We start from the raw sequence: 16438 nt of genomic DNA, 5'->3' as shown, positions 1-16438 counted from the left end.
TCAATTTTCATTAATTTTGTAAGAATCATTTAAAGAAATGTGGCATCCGATCCCTGATTTAAATCAAGATGTATGAATGTTCTACTTTTCATTTATCTTGTCATTTTATGAGGAAGATGCAGTCCTTTGTCTGGCACTTTTTTATATACATGTAAACATGCTGCTTATCACTCCTGGTTCCATTATTCTCATGACAGTCACTTTTTTTCCCCTCCTAACAGTTGCTCCATTATTTTATTAGTGTCCAAAATGAGACCTTATAGACAGTGATGATCAGAGAATAATGGAAATTAGAGATGGAAATGATAGATTAGGTCTCCTTGTCTGTTTCCTGGGGCTAATGTTCCTGTCAGTCTCTAACTCGGGGCTCTAGCCTGTCTTATTTTAAATGACACCAACGTGGGGCCTCCACCATTTCCCTGGAGGCTCTTGTCTACATCCAAGACTGTCTCTACACACAGCCAGAGGGAATGATGAAGCCTTGTGCAATTACCCAGTGAAGTCAGGCCCATCGTCACATGATCTGTCTACAAGGCAAGGGATGTGGAGGCTTGAGCGATTAGCCACCAAATCCAATCACTGCAGAGAGCCAGCCTGGATCATTCAGGGCACAAAAGTGAAATGATTTTTTGTCATTGTTTACTTCAGCAGCAGGTACGCAGGCTAAGAGACAGAGAGCTGGTTATCCATCACCTTTTCCAATATTTTACTCAATATGAATCACAGTCAACTGAGATTTTCGGCCAGCACATAAGCTAAAATCTTGGCTCCTTGGCAACTATGCAAACATGTCAGAGGGCAGAGCGTAAGGGGACTGAACTGACTTTACATAACCATAGCAAATGGCACTCTTTATTCAAACTCCACTTGGCATCTATAAGCCAAGTTCTCTGCCCTTCCCACCAATCTTTCAACAACCGGCCACCTCATATGCATTTACCCTTCTCCAAACATCTTCCTCTACACTTTGTGGACTGCCTCCCCGATAAGATCACAAATTCAGTGGAACAACGGAGCCATCCTTCATTTTCACTAACAGAAAAATTTCATGGCGTTTTGACTTCCCCCAAGTTTTCTGACCTGTGACTCAGATTTCCTTTCCTTAAATTCATTCTCTCTTGTCCTTATCCCTCAACTTCAACCTGTTCCAGCACATCTGCCCTCTTCGAACATCTACAGGCATCTATCATTCCATGACTTAGTTATCAGCTGGTCAAGTTCTCTGAGTGGGGTTCTTCTTCCCCTTCATCATAAATCACTCCTTTGGGCTCTTTAATCATTTTTATTGCTCTTCTCCAAACTCTCACCCATTTTTCTCCATATTTATTGCTTTGAGAGTCCAGAACCACATTCAGTATTCTAGGCTTGGGCTCCTCCGAATCATAGAGAGGAGGTTGAGCATCGAACTCAGGGCTAGGAGTCCTCCTTGGTGCTATGGGAAAGGACGGTGATTTCTTTTCTCCACCTTGCCAGGCTACAAACACATTTCCACTCTGCAGTCTAAGCAATCACTCCGAGATGGCTTTTTTTTTTTTTCCGGTATGCGGGCCTCTCACTGTTGTGGCCTCTCCCATTGCGGAGCACAGGCTCAGCGGCCATGGCTCATGGACCCGGCCGCTCCGCGGCATGTGGGATCTTCCCGGACCGGGGCACGAACCTGCGTCCCCTGCATCGGCAGGCAGACTCTCAACCATGTACCACCAGGGAAGCCCCGAGGTGGCTTTTGCCTTGATTTCTTTCTAGTTTCCCCTGTCCCATTGATTGCTATTATTAGTTAGCGTTCATTGATCCCTGTCTTCTCACACCCTCCTCCACAACCCAGCCAAGGCAGAAAGTAATCTCTCAGCACCTAAAACAAAGTAGGAAGTTGCTTTTAAAAGGCAATAGAATGGTTTCCCTGGTGGCGCAGTGGTTGAGAGTCCGCCTGCCGATGCAGGGGACGCGGGTTCGTGCCCCGGTCCGGGAAGATCCCATATGCCGCGGAGCGGCTGGGCCCGTGAGCCATGGCCGCAGAGCCTGCGCGTCCGGAGCCTGTGCTCCGCCACGGGAGAGGCCATAACAGTGAGAGGCTCGTGTACCGCAAAAAAAAAAAAAAAAAAAGGCAATAGAAGATGGATAGTGGTGATGGTGGCACAACAATGTGAATGTGCTTAATGCCACTGAACTGTACACCTAAGAATGGTGAAAAGGATCATTTTTATCTTATGTATATTTTTTCTCCATGAAAAAATTCAAGAAAAGTAAAATGAATAAAATATAAAGCAATAGACAAGGTAACTATTTTATCCCAGTTGTCTGTGCTTGGGGAAAAGCAAAGATCTTACAAGAAATGGTAATTGGAGATCAGGTGAAAATCCTTTGACTCAATGCCAAGCACTCCCTGAGTCGTTGCATTTCACCCTCTCTGACAGTACTGGTGAAAACAAGTTTCCACTCATATCAGTCTTGCAAAGCTCGTTGAGCTCTGGGAGAGCTACACTGGAGTGTGTGCGACTTCACGTGTCTCCAACAAAATCATCAGCTAAGTTCTATCTGTGGAATCCTCGTGGCTGATGGCGTGTGAAAAGGAAGAGAGGGACAGCTTGATTCCCAGATCCCAGCTGGAGGCTTGGGGCTGCGAGTCTGAGGCATCACCTCTGAACTCGTAAATGGAGAGGAAGATGAGATGGACACCACTGGGATGGTGTAAACATGGAAACGCACAGTGACTGGGATGGTGTAAACATGGAAACGCACAGTGCCACGTTCATCCGTTTGCTGTTCAGAATAGAACCACCCTTTAGCTCTGTCCCTCTCCACACAATTGCTCCACGTCACGTCCGCGTGAGGGAGCGGTGACGTCCGGGAACTGGCTAACTCGCCGTCCCCTCACTTACCCTTGGTTGGTTCCCCATTCATTCCGAATGCAAAGATGCTTGTGCACTGGATCCTTCATGTAACCCTCGTAGCAGAGGCATTCCCCTTAGAAGCAGGGTGAGGAAGAAGAAAAAGAAGCAAGAAGAAATTGATTAACATGTCTGTGTTGGAGAAAATTAATATGAAATGATCACATCAAACTAACACTGGCACGGATGAGACCACAAATCCTATTATGCCATACATGCCCATCTCCACTGCCCACGTGAAGGAACACACCACCAATCTCTCCATTTTCACTACGTGATAACTTTCACTAGTTGAGGACACTAACGTTTACAAAGCACCTATTACATGTGCTCTGCAGACGCAAAGTCCAAGAACTCCTTGAGCAAAGGGACTCCTTCATTGTTATTTTCTCAGTGGCCAGTATACTGCAAGACACATATTAGATGATCAACACATGTTTGAAGACCACATGAGTGAGTTATTTCATCAAATGTTTCTAAGAAATTTGAAAAGTACATATGATTAGCCATGCTATCCTGATGAGGGAAATCGAGGCTCAGAAGAATTAAGGGATCTAGAGACAGATTTAAATGGCAGAGTTAATATTTGAACCTATGTCTGTCTGACTCCAGACCTTTTTCCTAACCAGGCCATGCTGCTAGCCCAAGAACAACGGCTGTATTTAGAGGAGGCCACTTATACCTATCACAGTCTTATAAGAACTCTGGGTTTTTATTTTTAAGTGAAAATAGCTCATTACCTTGGTGCTGATAAACAGAAGAATCATCTATGTTTGTTTAGGGTATCACTATGTTTCATTATCATTACTTACTTCAACAGTGTACCAAGAGGTCCACGACCCCTCTGGAGTCGTATGTGAAACTGTACATATGTGTATGAACATCTTTCCTCAGCAGGCCTCCATAACATTCATCAGATTTATAAGCAAATCCAAGACCCCCAAAAGATTAAGAAGCATTGCTCTACTTAGTCTGACTTTGAAGAAAATTGTAACTGCTTCCTTATATTAATAATTCCTTAGGCAATGCTACATATCCCTAAGCTGCTGAAACCAGTTCCACTGAAGCACCGGTACTGTCTTTTTCACTGGCTGGTTATTTAATTTATAGGTAGTGAAAGAACAGAGTGTGACTTCCTAAAATTTGGAAGTTACAAAGGTGCCAGACCCTAGGGAGACAAAGGATAAGGTTTCTTTATCTTCCTGGGAAGAAACACTCAAAAGTGAAGGGGCCTCACAGTTATGGGGGCAAGGACTGGGAAGGCTCTGAGCAAAAAGTTTTTGTTAGGATCTAAGTGCATCCGTTCTTGTTGAGACTGACCTATAAGCTACTGTCCATCAGGGTCTCACTAACAGATAACACTCGTCTTCCTCTCCAACACCTGCTCAGTCAAGGTGCTGAGGAGTGGAGTAGAAATGAGTAACTTAGTTTGTGAGGGATCCACAGGGAGTGTTAGATCAGTATTTTGCCTCCTGTATGACAAACTCAAGCTTCCTTGCAGGCTAGATTCACAATAGGGTGAAACTTATTGGCTTCAGTGGTGCTGAGCTGTATCTAGGAGCGGTCTGGGAGCTGGGAGTCGAACATAGGAAAACACAGCGGAAAATTCGGTAGCTGATGATAAGGCTTTCAGGTGAAGGCTGTTTCTCTGATAGAAGGAAAGATAACGAGGGCAAGGACCAGAGGAGGGCAAAAGAAGCGAAGTACCAGGAGCCAGGCTTCATACCGTATCAATTCCAAAGAAAGCATGGACTCTAGGCTATAAGCTGCACAAGAGCAGGAACAAGCTAGCTTTTCCTATATTTGAGGAGACATTTTATAAATACTGTGTAATGGAAAATAAAAAAATTAATTAAAGAGTGTGTCCCAAATTTATAGATACCATCACCACCACCTCTCTCCAAGGTGCCAATATCAAGCCAACTAATGGGTCAAGGACCCAGAAATGATTCGCCCTTAAGGAGATCATCTTTCAATTTCCTTGTGGACATTAGGCATGGATATGATATTACAAAACAGGAAGGAATCTCAAGAGGTTGTCAAACCCATCAGTCTGACTCTTACAATGTTCTTAACTGGATGGCTTTGACAAAACAGGTAGTCCACCTTCCACACCTGATATCTAGTTACCACAACACATGTAAAAATAAATGCAGTAACAACTCAGAGCTCGAGCAGAGCTTGATTTTCCTAATGCTGGCAATACCTACCATTTGTAGAGCACATTTACCTTTCTCAAATTGCCTTCACAGTCATTATCCCCTGATGAGATTTCCATCATTCATTACTATGTGGGGACACACTACCGACAACAAGTAAAGCTTTCCTCCATATAATGTTATACGCAGCCTGGAGTCAGAGCAACAGAGACATTTTTCAAACATATCATGTTAGAGTTTGAGGATTTCCAAAATTCGTCTCTTAAATCATCCTCATTTCCGGAACTCACCAAACTTCCCTCTTCTGTATTCCTCCTCAAAACCAGTCTGGCCATCTACGTTGAAAGGAGTTCAGACTTGATGAGGGAAGTTGCTATGGCAACCAACTGCTAAATCTTGACTTTAAGAGGGGTTTCGTGCAAGCACAGGCTCTGACTGTTAGCTGTGAATTTTAAAGACCCCACAAGGGTGTTGGATGCCCTCCTAAGCTAGAAGTGTTACAGTCTCTGCATCTGCTGTGACAGATGGCAGGGAACACATGACGTGCCGACTCTGTGGTGGTGTTCATAGGAATCCAACAGAGAGACGTGTCACGGCCACAGAGAAGTGCCCAACTGGGATGGAGCGTGCCCTGCAGGAGGCACTCACAGACAACTACGCTGCCAGAGAGTAGAAGCCCACCCAAGAGATGATCTGTGCAGGGCCTGGAGATGCCTACACCGGATCTGTGCTTGGTACCCTGAAGGCAGATGCTGACACGCAGTGCCTTCCAGTCATTTCCCATTCCATAGATGGATGGGGCACAAATCTCATCGAACGACTGAAGAAAGACCTTGAAGCTAGGGCTCCTCAGACATGACTGGGCTCACCACAAGTTCTTCGTGACATAACTACAGATCAAGGCCAAAAGTCCTGATCACCTCCATCCTTCAGGTAGCAGTTGACTTTTATTAAAGTCAATTGGGTACGCTTCATCCAAAAAGGGAAATCTTTGTCAGACATCTGGGCTTGAATAATATCTAATTGCCTGGTCTCCTCTCCTGGGCAGACATCAGGCAAGAGGTAGGCTCAGAGTCAAACAACCCCACACGACTCCGGGAGGGCAGACAGAGGGAAATAGGCCAAAAGTACACCTTGAAGGGAGGTGCTTTAATTGAGCCACAAAAGAGAGTTTGGGATGAGTGGGCAATCCAGGTGGCAGGAACAAAATGGGAGCTGTGCTACCCCACCTAACTAGGTTCTAAAAACCAGGGAAGACTACAGGGAGAGAGAGAGGCCCTTATTCAGAGTAAGGAAAGGGGAGGAGGGCTAGAGTGAGTCTGGAAAACTGGTCCAATGCCCCTCACCAGATTTTACACATTTTTTCATGGTTGGGGCCAGCCTATGGAAAGATCTGGGACAGAAGGAATTTCAGTGACCATCTTGGATGGTGATTAAAACTTGATTTAGCTTGGAAGTGCATGCTCCTTGCAGACTCATAAAAGCTACATATCTTGAAAAGGGCAGTGAGGGTCTGTGGCCAGAACTGAAGGGGGCTGTGAAATCAAGCAGGTGTGTGAAGCCTCCACAGCTGCCCATATGGCGGAATAAAGGCCAGGAATGCAGAAGAAAGAGAAGTTGCTGAGGCCAGTTAGTCTGTGTTGCCCTCAGAAAACAAGCCAACATACAGCCACCACAAAAACCCTTAGAAAGTACAGGAAAAGACAACCCCTGGCTGGATCCATCCGGGCATTAAGCATTACAGTTTCAGTGGTTTGCTGTTAGCCCCACGTGACCAGAGACACACCCAGGGTTACTAACCTAGGATGATCTGAGAGAGGCTGTCAGTGTGCAGTTGGCAGAGGGCTTCCGGGCTAAGGGCTTTAGGTACATTACGTCCCTCCCAGATAGCACGTTCCTAGAATGCAAAAGGGAGGCTGGAGTGGAAAATGGTCTCAAGTCTCTTCCAGCTCCAGTCCTTCCGGAGATTCCTGACACATCTGCAGAAGGTCTGGGCAGCCACCTTCTATAAACTGTGCCAGGGTGATTGATATAAAGAGGGCATAACAATGCTTATTTTTCTTCTGTCCTTTTTCTCCTTCCCTAGTGTGTTAGTTTTCTATAGCTGCCATAAAAAATTATCACAAACTCAGTGGTTTAAAACAACAGAAATATTATCTTGCAGTTCTGCTGGTCGGAAATCTGATATGAGTCTCACTGGGCTAAAAACAAGATGTCTGTAGCGCTATGTTCCTTTCTGGAGACTTGAGGGGAGGATCTGTTTCCTTGCCTTTTCCACCTTCTGGAGGATGCCCACATTCACTGGTTCCTCAACCTTCAAATCCAGCAATGGCTGGTGAATTCCTTTTCATGTCGTATCACTCTGGCCTCTTCTGCCCCTCTCTTCCACTGTTAAGCACCCTTGTGATTACATTGGGCCCACCTGGTTAATCCAGATACTCTCCTTATTTTAAGATCAGTTGTCTAGCAACCTTAATACCATCTGCAACTTGAATTCTTCTTTGCCAGGTAACGTGACATTTTCACAGGTTCTGGGGATTAGGTCGTGAACATCTTCGGGGGCCCATTTAGCCTCCTACCATACCTGGTACTCTGGACCTCTGTGCAGGTGACGAGTAAACACACACTTAAGTTTGAAACACGTTGGAAGGATGCCTGAGGAGAGCTTCAGGCACTGGAGGGTGCTCCTTTGCAGTGACTGAGCGCCTGTTTGTGTGTTTGTTTGCATGTGTGAAAAAGTATACACGTGCACTTGCACAGTTCCACCCATCCATGTGGGCAGACCCCTCGGCATGGCTGGGAAAGCACATGTCCCAACACCATGACATTTCCAAGTGAGTTAGCTGGAGGACTGCAAAAATAACGTCGACTTGACTTGCAGCCAATGCCCACACTCAGCTCTTTGGAGAAAGGCTTTAGGATGGAGTGTGGGAGGCGATAAAGTTTCTTATTGACGAGCACGTGGGATGGCCACATCATCCCAGGCACAGACAGAAGCAGGGCAGGAAGGGGGAGGGTTTCCAACCCCAGCATTAATGAAAATGGAAGTCCCTGCAGTATCATTTCTCAGCGGCTACCCCGGAATGAAGATGTCGCACCTTAGTTCTGTGGTGGGTTCTTATTTTTAACCTCTCTGCCTGGCTTTCCAGTTGGAAATTCATTAATTGTCACAGACACTGGGAAGCCACTAGCAGGGGAGGGGCTTCCCAAAGTCATTTTCAGTAAGGATTAGAAATGAGACATCCAGGAGGGATTGAAGAGGTGATGGGAGCTTTGCTATGGACAAGCAGGTTCTTCAGCTTCTGGCTCAGGAAACAGTGATGCTTAGCAACGGTGACTGCTTGAATAGTGTCACAGTGACAAATACGTTGGCTCTGACCTGTCCGGGGGAATTAAGCAACCCTTTACAATCCCACTTCTGCTCTGATTTCATGGTAGACAGAACACCGACTCTGCCTTAGGTAGCTGTGGGGCTTCGGGCAAGTCGTGTAACTTCTTGGGGAATTTGAGCATTGACCTAAAGGAAGGAGGAGTTTATCTCTAAGACCCTCCAAGCTTAAAACACCAATCCCCCTTTCCACCTGTAATTCAAAGTGCTTCCTGTTCTTTAAAAACCTCAGGTGAAGCTTCCAAGGCCCTCTGGAGATCACGCTTCTCTCAGAAGCGAGTTTAACAAGTGAGGTGGTCCAGGGCCTCCTAATCCAAGTCAGAGGGGACCAGAGACTAGCTCAGTTGCATGGAGAGGCCCCACCTCTGAGACGAGCCTGCTTTTCTCTCCCGAGCCCACTGGCTTTTGGGCATGGTGCACGGCCCATCTGTCTAGTTTGGTGTTTGCCTGACAGCGTGGGAGGAGCAGCAAGTAAGCACAGTCTTAGACATCATATGTTTAAAATGCTGTACTTTCTCCTTCATAGGGGGACCTAGAATCTCTGTGATGGGCCCATGTAACAACAACTTTTAGACCTATGAAGGTGAACTTTTGATGTTGCAGTTACCTGTTACTCCCCCAGAGAGCTACAGCAATGGACTGTAACACAAGTAACAGCTAGATCTCTTGGAGTCAACCTCTACTAATATCCTTCTACCCCGGCACCTTAAAATGATGCATGTGTGTGTGTGTGTGAGAGAGAGAGAGAGTGTGTGTGGAGGAGGGGGGCTGTAAGTGAGGTACAGAGAGCTGGAAGAGCTGGCCCTAGACTCCAGCAATGTTTCACTTGGGGATCTTAGACATCAGTACCTCCCCTTCCTTGCTTCTTAGGCATCTTACCACTCCTCTGGGAAGGAGCTATCTGTGGTACTGAACCTACTGGAAATAGGTCTTTATAAAGACTACCATAGAGGAACTCCTTCTACAATGAAAGGGCAAAGCAACCTGGGATGAAGGAGCCATACTCCTTGGAGCTCAAGAAGCACTGAGAGCACCCCAGTACATGCTGTGTATGAATTCAAACCCCTTCTCTCAGAGCAGCCCCAGCCCCCCTAGATAATATAACAGCCTGAAAGATGGCTATACCCTTTCACCCAGTAATCTCTCTTCTGAGACTTATCTGAATAAAATAACTTCAAACATGCCCTACATTTATGTGGAAAGATATTCATTTTAGTAGTGTTCATAAAAATTAAAAATGTAATGCGTCTTACATGTCAAATAATAGGGGACTATTTAAATAGGAGCTATGATATAGACATACAGTGGAACACCAAATGGCCATTAGAATTACGTTATTGAGGATTATTTAGTGGTTCTGGAAAATTCCCAGGATAGAATGTTAAGTGAAAAAAATCAAGAAAACTCTACTGGACTTGGTGTGCTTACAAGCCTCTAAGAATCAGGCATAGATAAAAGATCGGAAGGGAGGAAAGACATTAAATTTTTTAAATTATTTCTGCAGGAGATAGAATTATAGATGATTATCATTTTCTTCTATAAGCTTTTCTAATTTTCCCATTTTTTTTAAATTAATTAATTTATTTATTTTTGGCTGCATTGGGTCTTCGTTGCTGCACGTGGGCTTTTTTTTTTAGTTGCGGTGAGTGGGGGCTACTCTTCATTGCCGTGTGCGGGCCTCTCATTGCGGTGGCCTCTCTCATTGTGGAGCACCGGCTCTAGGTGCGCGGGCTCTAGAGTGCAGGCTCAATAGTTGTGGCGCACAGGCCTAGCTGCTCTGCAGCATGTGGGATCTTCCCGAACCAGGGCTCAAACCCATGTCCCCTGCATTGGCAGGCGGATTCCTAACCACTGCGCCACCAGGGAAGCCCCCCATATTTTCTACAATAAACATGCATAAAAGTTTAGCCCCCTTGGCTGATATCCCCTGACTGGAGGGCACATGGGCTGTGGAGGTCACAGCGAGCTGATCTGTCTGGCTTGGGGCTACAGTTAGGAGGCTTCCAAGGCTTCTGCCAGAAGATGACCTCACATTTTAAGCCAGCGAGCTCAGGGGCTCACCCACATGCTGCCAGCTTGCACAGTCTCGGCTCCCAGGGGTAATGGGTCAGTTGGGAAGGATGGCCTGGATTTTGAGGGGTAGTTGCAAGAGGCATGAACTCTGACAGTTACCCTCTGCCCGGTGCTCCAGCCTACCAGTTTCGGGGTCACACTGGTGTTCACAGGGGTCCAGGAGCCGCCGGGCACAAAGGTCCATGGCCCAGGGCCCACTGGAGTTCTGCTGAGAGAAGAGAACCACTTGGGCAGGGTTCAGCCAGTCGCTGGCATCCAGCTGGCTCCCCTCCAGCAAGATGAAGCGGCTCCCTGCAGGGGGAGAGAGAGGAGGCATGCCCGTGTGTGCCCACAGCACACACACACATTACTGAAGACAGGCTGAGCGATGCTCTGCAGATTAGCCCCCACCCGAGGTCATTACTTCTACCAATCCTGGCCCGCCACGAGTCACAGAGCAAGGGATCAGCGGATGGAGACTCGGCCAACACTTGGATCTCCCGCCATATCATCCCCTGCTGCCTTGTCCCATCCCATGTCTACTAGTGTGGACCCAAGGGATACAGGGACAGAGCAGCTCTGTGATGGCCGTGGCACGGCTCCATCAGACCCTGGCAGTCGTCCAAGGAACGGAGACCTGCTGCCTGTCTTCAGTTGCCATGAAAATAAATAGCAGGCCCTCTAACACTCCAGACAGTCCCCACCTGTTTTCAGCCTTACGGCAACCAAGAGAACAGACATTAACAAGTCAATTAGGTGCTCTGGGCTTAACTAATTCAGGGACTCTCAGAATGTATATTATTCCCTCATTATATCAGGATCCCCCTGGATGAAAGTAAATTATTGCTTCAGAGTTCTAGGCTCATAGCAAGTTACTGCAATTAGGAATTTCTCACCAGGCATATCAAACGGAAACGTGGCTAACGCTTAAACATTCTACTACTCCACTTAGCTTTTCCCCATTCAAAGGCTAAGAGAATCTCGGTGTCTCTGTACCTATAGCCAGTATGCCCTGCATTTATCCACAAAGACAGGTGCTTAATTAAAAACAAACAGAAATGGGAAATGGGCACAGAAAGGAGGAGGTGATCTGTTCTTTTTTTTTTTTTTTAACCTGCTTTCTGATTTCATCAGTGGACAATCTAACTTTGTCCTAAGTCTTTCTTATCCAGGTTTATTTTTTCCTCACTAATAGGTAACAGGGCTCCCTGGCTTGTCTATATTTTCCCTGCCCACCCTGAAACATTCTCCTCGGGGGAGGGGCAGAGGTGGCATCCTCAGAGGTGGACTTACCATCAGCGATCAGGTGCTCGGGGACGTGCAGGGTGATTTTGACAACGAGAGGGCAGCTGACGTGAGAGGAACACACAAGGCCGATCACGCAGCTGGTGATGCTGATCAATGTCAAGGTGGTCTTATTCACAGGACTTCGGGGAGAGCCCACTGAAAATAAGGCAAAAGCAAGACACTTGATGGGAAAAATCTCAGTAGTGAAGGGCCATTTCGGCCTTTTGCTGCTCAACCTGGAAAACAGGGGAGGCAGCTGGCAAACCCAGCCCAGGTGGGAAATGCGACTAGTGCGTGAGCTCAGTGACTTTCACCCTCATGGAACACCATGTCATCGCCTGGTGTCAGAGGGGACTGGGCCACTGGTGGTCCTCAGAGTCAACAATCGTCAGCTGTGAGCAAGTCTTCTGCATGCCTCCTGGGCCAGGCCACAAGAGAAATCATAAAGGAGGGCACTGTCCCCCTCTACTCGCCTGGCAGGGCTCCAACCTCTTGCCCAAGGGTGGTGGGAATGCTTTTACCCTACGCTGGAACTCCCTGCACTTCCCATGGCTTTCCACAGAGGACGCTCTCACCAACCAGCTTCTCCACTCCTGGGGTTCAAACTACCTCTCACCTACTCTGTGGGTGAGAGTCCAGGGCTTGGAAGGAGGAAAACAAGGAACGTCTGCTCTATACAAGTAGAAGATATTGTCACACCAGAAGGCTCTCCCCAGTCCTGCAGTCCTTGGGGTAAGGTTATAAATGGAAGCTTAGGGAGAAAATACGAAAGCTGAGAAATAAGAAACACTTCCAAGTAGCTGGGGACAGGGCTAAGAAGGGAGGTTTTGGGGGTGTTTGTTTGGTTTTGGTGGAGAGGATAAAATGGTAGTAAGAAGAGGGACCTTTCACATGGAAACAGAACAGATGTGGGAAAGCAAGAAAGCAAAGCAAGCTGCTGACCAAATGTATGAATACTTTGGAATTTTCTTACAGTCTGTGTTAATATTTATTATTGATAGCAATGAAAGGCATCTATTATGGCTGACAACGTGCTAAGTGTTTTACATACATTATTTTAAATATTTGCTTCCTTACAATAAATCTATGAGTCTGTACAGTAACTACCCACTTTATAGATAAGGAAAATAAGTCTCAAAGAGATTAACCTTATAGTGATAGTTAACACTTATGAATAAGTGTAATTACCTGTCAGGCACCTTACACCTGACATATCAGGTGTCTTACGTGTCTCACACCTGGGCATATCATTTAACGATGATAGCCTGATGAGGCAGCTCCCACAGAAACAGTGCGTTAGAGAGGCTATAGGGCATGTCCAGGGTCAAGCAGCTACTAAGGAGGGGAGCTGGAATCAACACACAGATCCAGTGAGGTTACAGCCCCTAGACAATTCACTATTCAGTCTCTGGGTCCAGTGGAGCCTTTGCAATTGCCGTTCTCAGGAACATGGGAAAAGATGTGGTCTATGGCGCCACACATCTTTTCTGGGAGCAGGTCCCCTGAGTGGGTGTGTTGGCAATAGCTGGGAGGGAGTGATTGCAGGGTGGCAGGTGGCCTCTGGATCCCCTGTCCCTTGCTACCTGGAGATTTTCTATTCATGTTAGTACCCTTTCAACACGAGTCTACTTCCCACACTTACACATTTCTTCCTCCAGCCCATACCAGGTCTGAGCAGCGCCCAGATCCGCCACCCGAATGGCCCTCAGGCACTCAAATGCGATATCCAAAAGTGGGCTCTGCACCCTCCTTCCAACCCTGCTCTCCCTACCATTTCCACTGCCCAGCGAATGGCACTGCCGTCTACTTGGCTCCTCAAGCCCCCAAACACCATCATGTCTATCTCTTCCCTCTCTTTCATAAGCCACCCCCACCCCCCACCAATGCCATTAAATCTTTTTTCATTCTGTGCCCCAAATTTCTCTTGCTCCATCCTCTGCATCCCTACCTTGGTCTATCATCTCACCCCTGGACTATGGCAACAGCCATCCACCCAGTCTCCCTGCCTCAACTTCCCCCTGCTCTCACCTATCCTCCACGCTGCCTTAGAGGGATCGTTCACAAAGCAGAGCAGACCAGGGCTTTTCTCTTTAAAAAACCTTCAGTGACTCCAGCTGAAGTGTCAGGTCTAAGTCCTTCAGTCAAGGGAGATCTCCTGATCTTCCAGCCTTATTTCCGAAGCAGACCACAGGCTGCCCCAGAAGCTTTATTCTAGTCAACTATTTCCTGCTCTCTGACTAGACAATTATTGTTTATGTCCCTGTGACTCTGCACATACTATTTCCTCCTCCACAGAATGCCATTTTGTCACCTTGTCAGCCTGGTATACACCTACTCTTCAAGTCTCAGCTCAAACAATATCTCCCTGTAAACACTTCCCTGAAACCTTCAAGAACCGATTCTCACTCATTCCTTGCTGTTCCTCCCGCCCTTGTGCACCCTGCTGTTACAGCCCTTCTCACACAGTGTAGTCACTGTTTACAGGCACTTGCTCTCCTGTGATGGCAAAATGACTTGCTGCTCTGCCTCTTGTCTCTCTGGTCCTTCTGCATCATCAACCCATCATCCAGAATCTCTACCTGACTTCAAAATTTCCAGTGGTCCCCTTTGACCTACAGAACCAAGTGCAAACCCATTAACATCGTGCGTGCACTGGTCCTCTAGCCTGTTATCCAGCCCCATCCCTCCTATCCCTGTGCGCCTACATATTCAAATCCTGGATTACAACTACCACATTGAACTCCTTTTACTTGCTTGAAAATGCCATGTTCTTTTGTGCCTTCAAGGCTTTGTATCTGCTCTTTTCCTCTACTGAAATGCCCTTCCCCTAGATTTTCCTCTTTCAAGAAATTCTATGCATTGTATATAATCCAAGTCTAATTATTTTCTCCCTTTTTGCCTCCTTTTGCTGCCAGGTAGAATTAACTGTTCTCTCTTCTGAGTACTCATTTTACTTTATTTATATTATAAAATTAAGTCTTATCACTGTGCCATGTTTTCATGTTTCTACTACTGATCACAAAGCCTGACCCATGACAGGTGGGTTATAAAATTTCCTGCTGGCCTGATTGATGTATCCAGTTCAATTCAACAAACACTGGCAAGCATCTATTATAGGCAAAATCCCTCACTAGGCACTTCGGAAAAATAAATTAGAAAAGCCCATCCGTAAGAAGCTTACAGTCTAGTTAAAAGCAATAAACAGTTGATGTACTAGGAGACCTTGGTATTTAAAAGTAACAATTTTATGTTGCAAAGGAACTCATTCTAATTCATTACTATAGATTTTCTTACACGGGATTTTATTAAAGCAGAACCCACCCTGCTTTGCTGTGGCCTAGGGTGGATGGGCCTAGGACGACTCTCTGCTGTATATAAATATGTAATGAACATCAAGAGGCAACAGTCTCACCTCAGGGATACTGGGGCACCAGACATTAGGCAACCCGGAGCCCCACTGATCTCTTGAGAAAAGTGGTGGGAAGAACTTTTGTACTGATAGCAGCAGAGCCTGCAGAACTGGAACTGAGGAATTAACAGGGCTTCCTTCAATCTCTGGGAAGAATTCCTCAGTACGTCAAGAACTCAGATGGAGGTGGGAGACAGCCAAAAGGTAGGTGTCTTTGGGGGTGGGGGGGGTGGGTGGCACTGGTTGATTATTGGCTGGGGAAAATGTTATTGGCTATCACACAAGATGACATCACTCAAATACCCTCCATTGTATCTCGACAGGCCCCTGTCTAAAATTCTTCAAGATGAAGTGCTGTAGAAACCCAAGGCTGCACTGTGGAGAGTTCTAACAGCAACACAATAGAGATCTCATAGTGCCTTGCCAGTCACCAAAAAGGCACATTTTAATATAATTAAGCCCTATGCGTGAGGTACTGTTAACCCATTTAATATGTGAGGAAACTGAGGCTCAGAGAAGTTGTTGTCTTTATCCAGTATCACACAGCAAGTACATGCTGAAGCTTTTTTGGTGCCTGAACACAGACCTCCCTCAGTAACGATGGTGAGACCACAAAGTCATAGGCACTGGTAGCCACAGCTGCAACAGCCATGCCTGAAGCCACTGAACATCAGGGTGGAGAGTCACAGACCGTGGCTGCGTGAAAGGACAACTCTATCAACACTGAGAAGAATGAACAAACCAACCTGGGCCCTGCTAGAAGACCGGAGGGGACTTGGGCCCTGGGAGTCCTGTGATTCTGCTGGGCAGGGGATTAAAGGTCAAAAACCACTACACATGTTTTTCAGGCCACAGATCGTTCCTCAACTAACCCCACCCCCCAAGCTCTGCCTCACTCAATCCCAGGATGGCTGGGTAAGCGAGGGTAAATATACTGTCTATTTTTTCATGTATAACACACTTTATCAACTTTATTTCCTGTGTCTAAACAGCAAAATATGACTCCCGAGGCTTCCAGAAGGAATTGAGAGTCTTCTGACCAAGAAATAGCCTTTCAAACAACTTGGAAACTTGTTTGAGAGTGCCATTATCTGGGAGAGATGATTCTCTGAAATTTTCCACTCTAGGCTCTTCTTTCTTCCTTAGGAGGAAACACCAAGTCTGGTCCAAGAATTCTTCCTGCGGACACTGGCTTTGGTCCACAGAGCCCCCTCCCTGACCCAGCACCTCTGTAGCTCCCTGCCTTCCCCGCCCCATG

At 46.6% G+C, this 16438-nt stretch overlaps 1 protein-coding gene across 2 annotated transcripts in view; it reads right to left on the bottom strand.

The window, feature by feature from the left end:
* ASTN1 (astrotactin 1) overlaps window positions 1-16438 on the bottom strand; it is a 327557-nt gene that overhangs the window by 153909 nt on the left and 157210 nt on the right. For both annotated transcript variants that reach the window (XM_079935340.1, XM_079935341.1), the window contains exons 6-8: window positions 11778-11927; window positions 10629-10796; window positions 2877-2961 (exon numbers count right to left, since the gene is read on the bottom strand). In XM_079935340.1, the coding sequence (XP_079791466.1) occupies window positions 2877-2961; window positions 10629-10796; window positions 11778-11927 (403 nt within the window). The remainder of the gene's footprint in view (window positions 1-2876; window positions 2962-10628; window positions 10797-11777; window positions 11928-16438) is intronic.

This window comes from Stenella coeruleoalba, assembly GCF_951394435.1.
Source record: "Stenella coeruleoalba genome assembly, chromosome: 1".
Classification (NCBI taxonomy): domain Eukaryota; kingdom Metazoa; phylum Chordata; class Mammalia; order Artiodactyla; family Delphinidae; genus Stenella; species Stenella coeruleoalba.
Note: the sequence above shows the minus strand (reverse complement) of the source record. Positions and strands in the feature narration are given on the sequence as shown.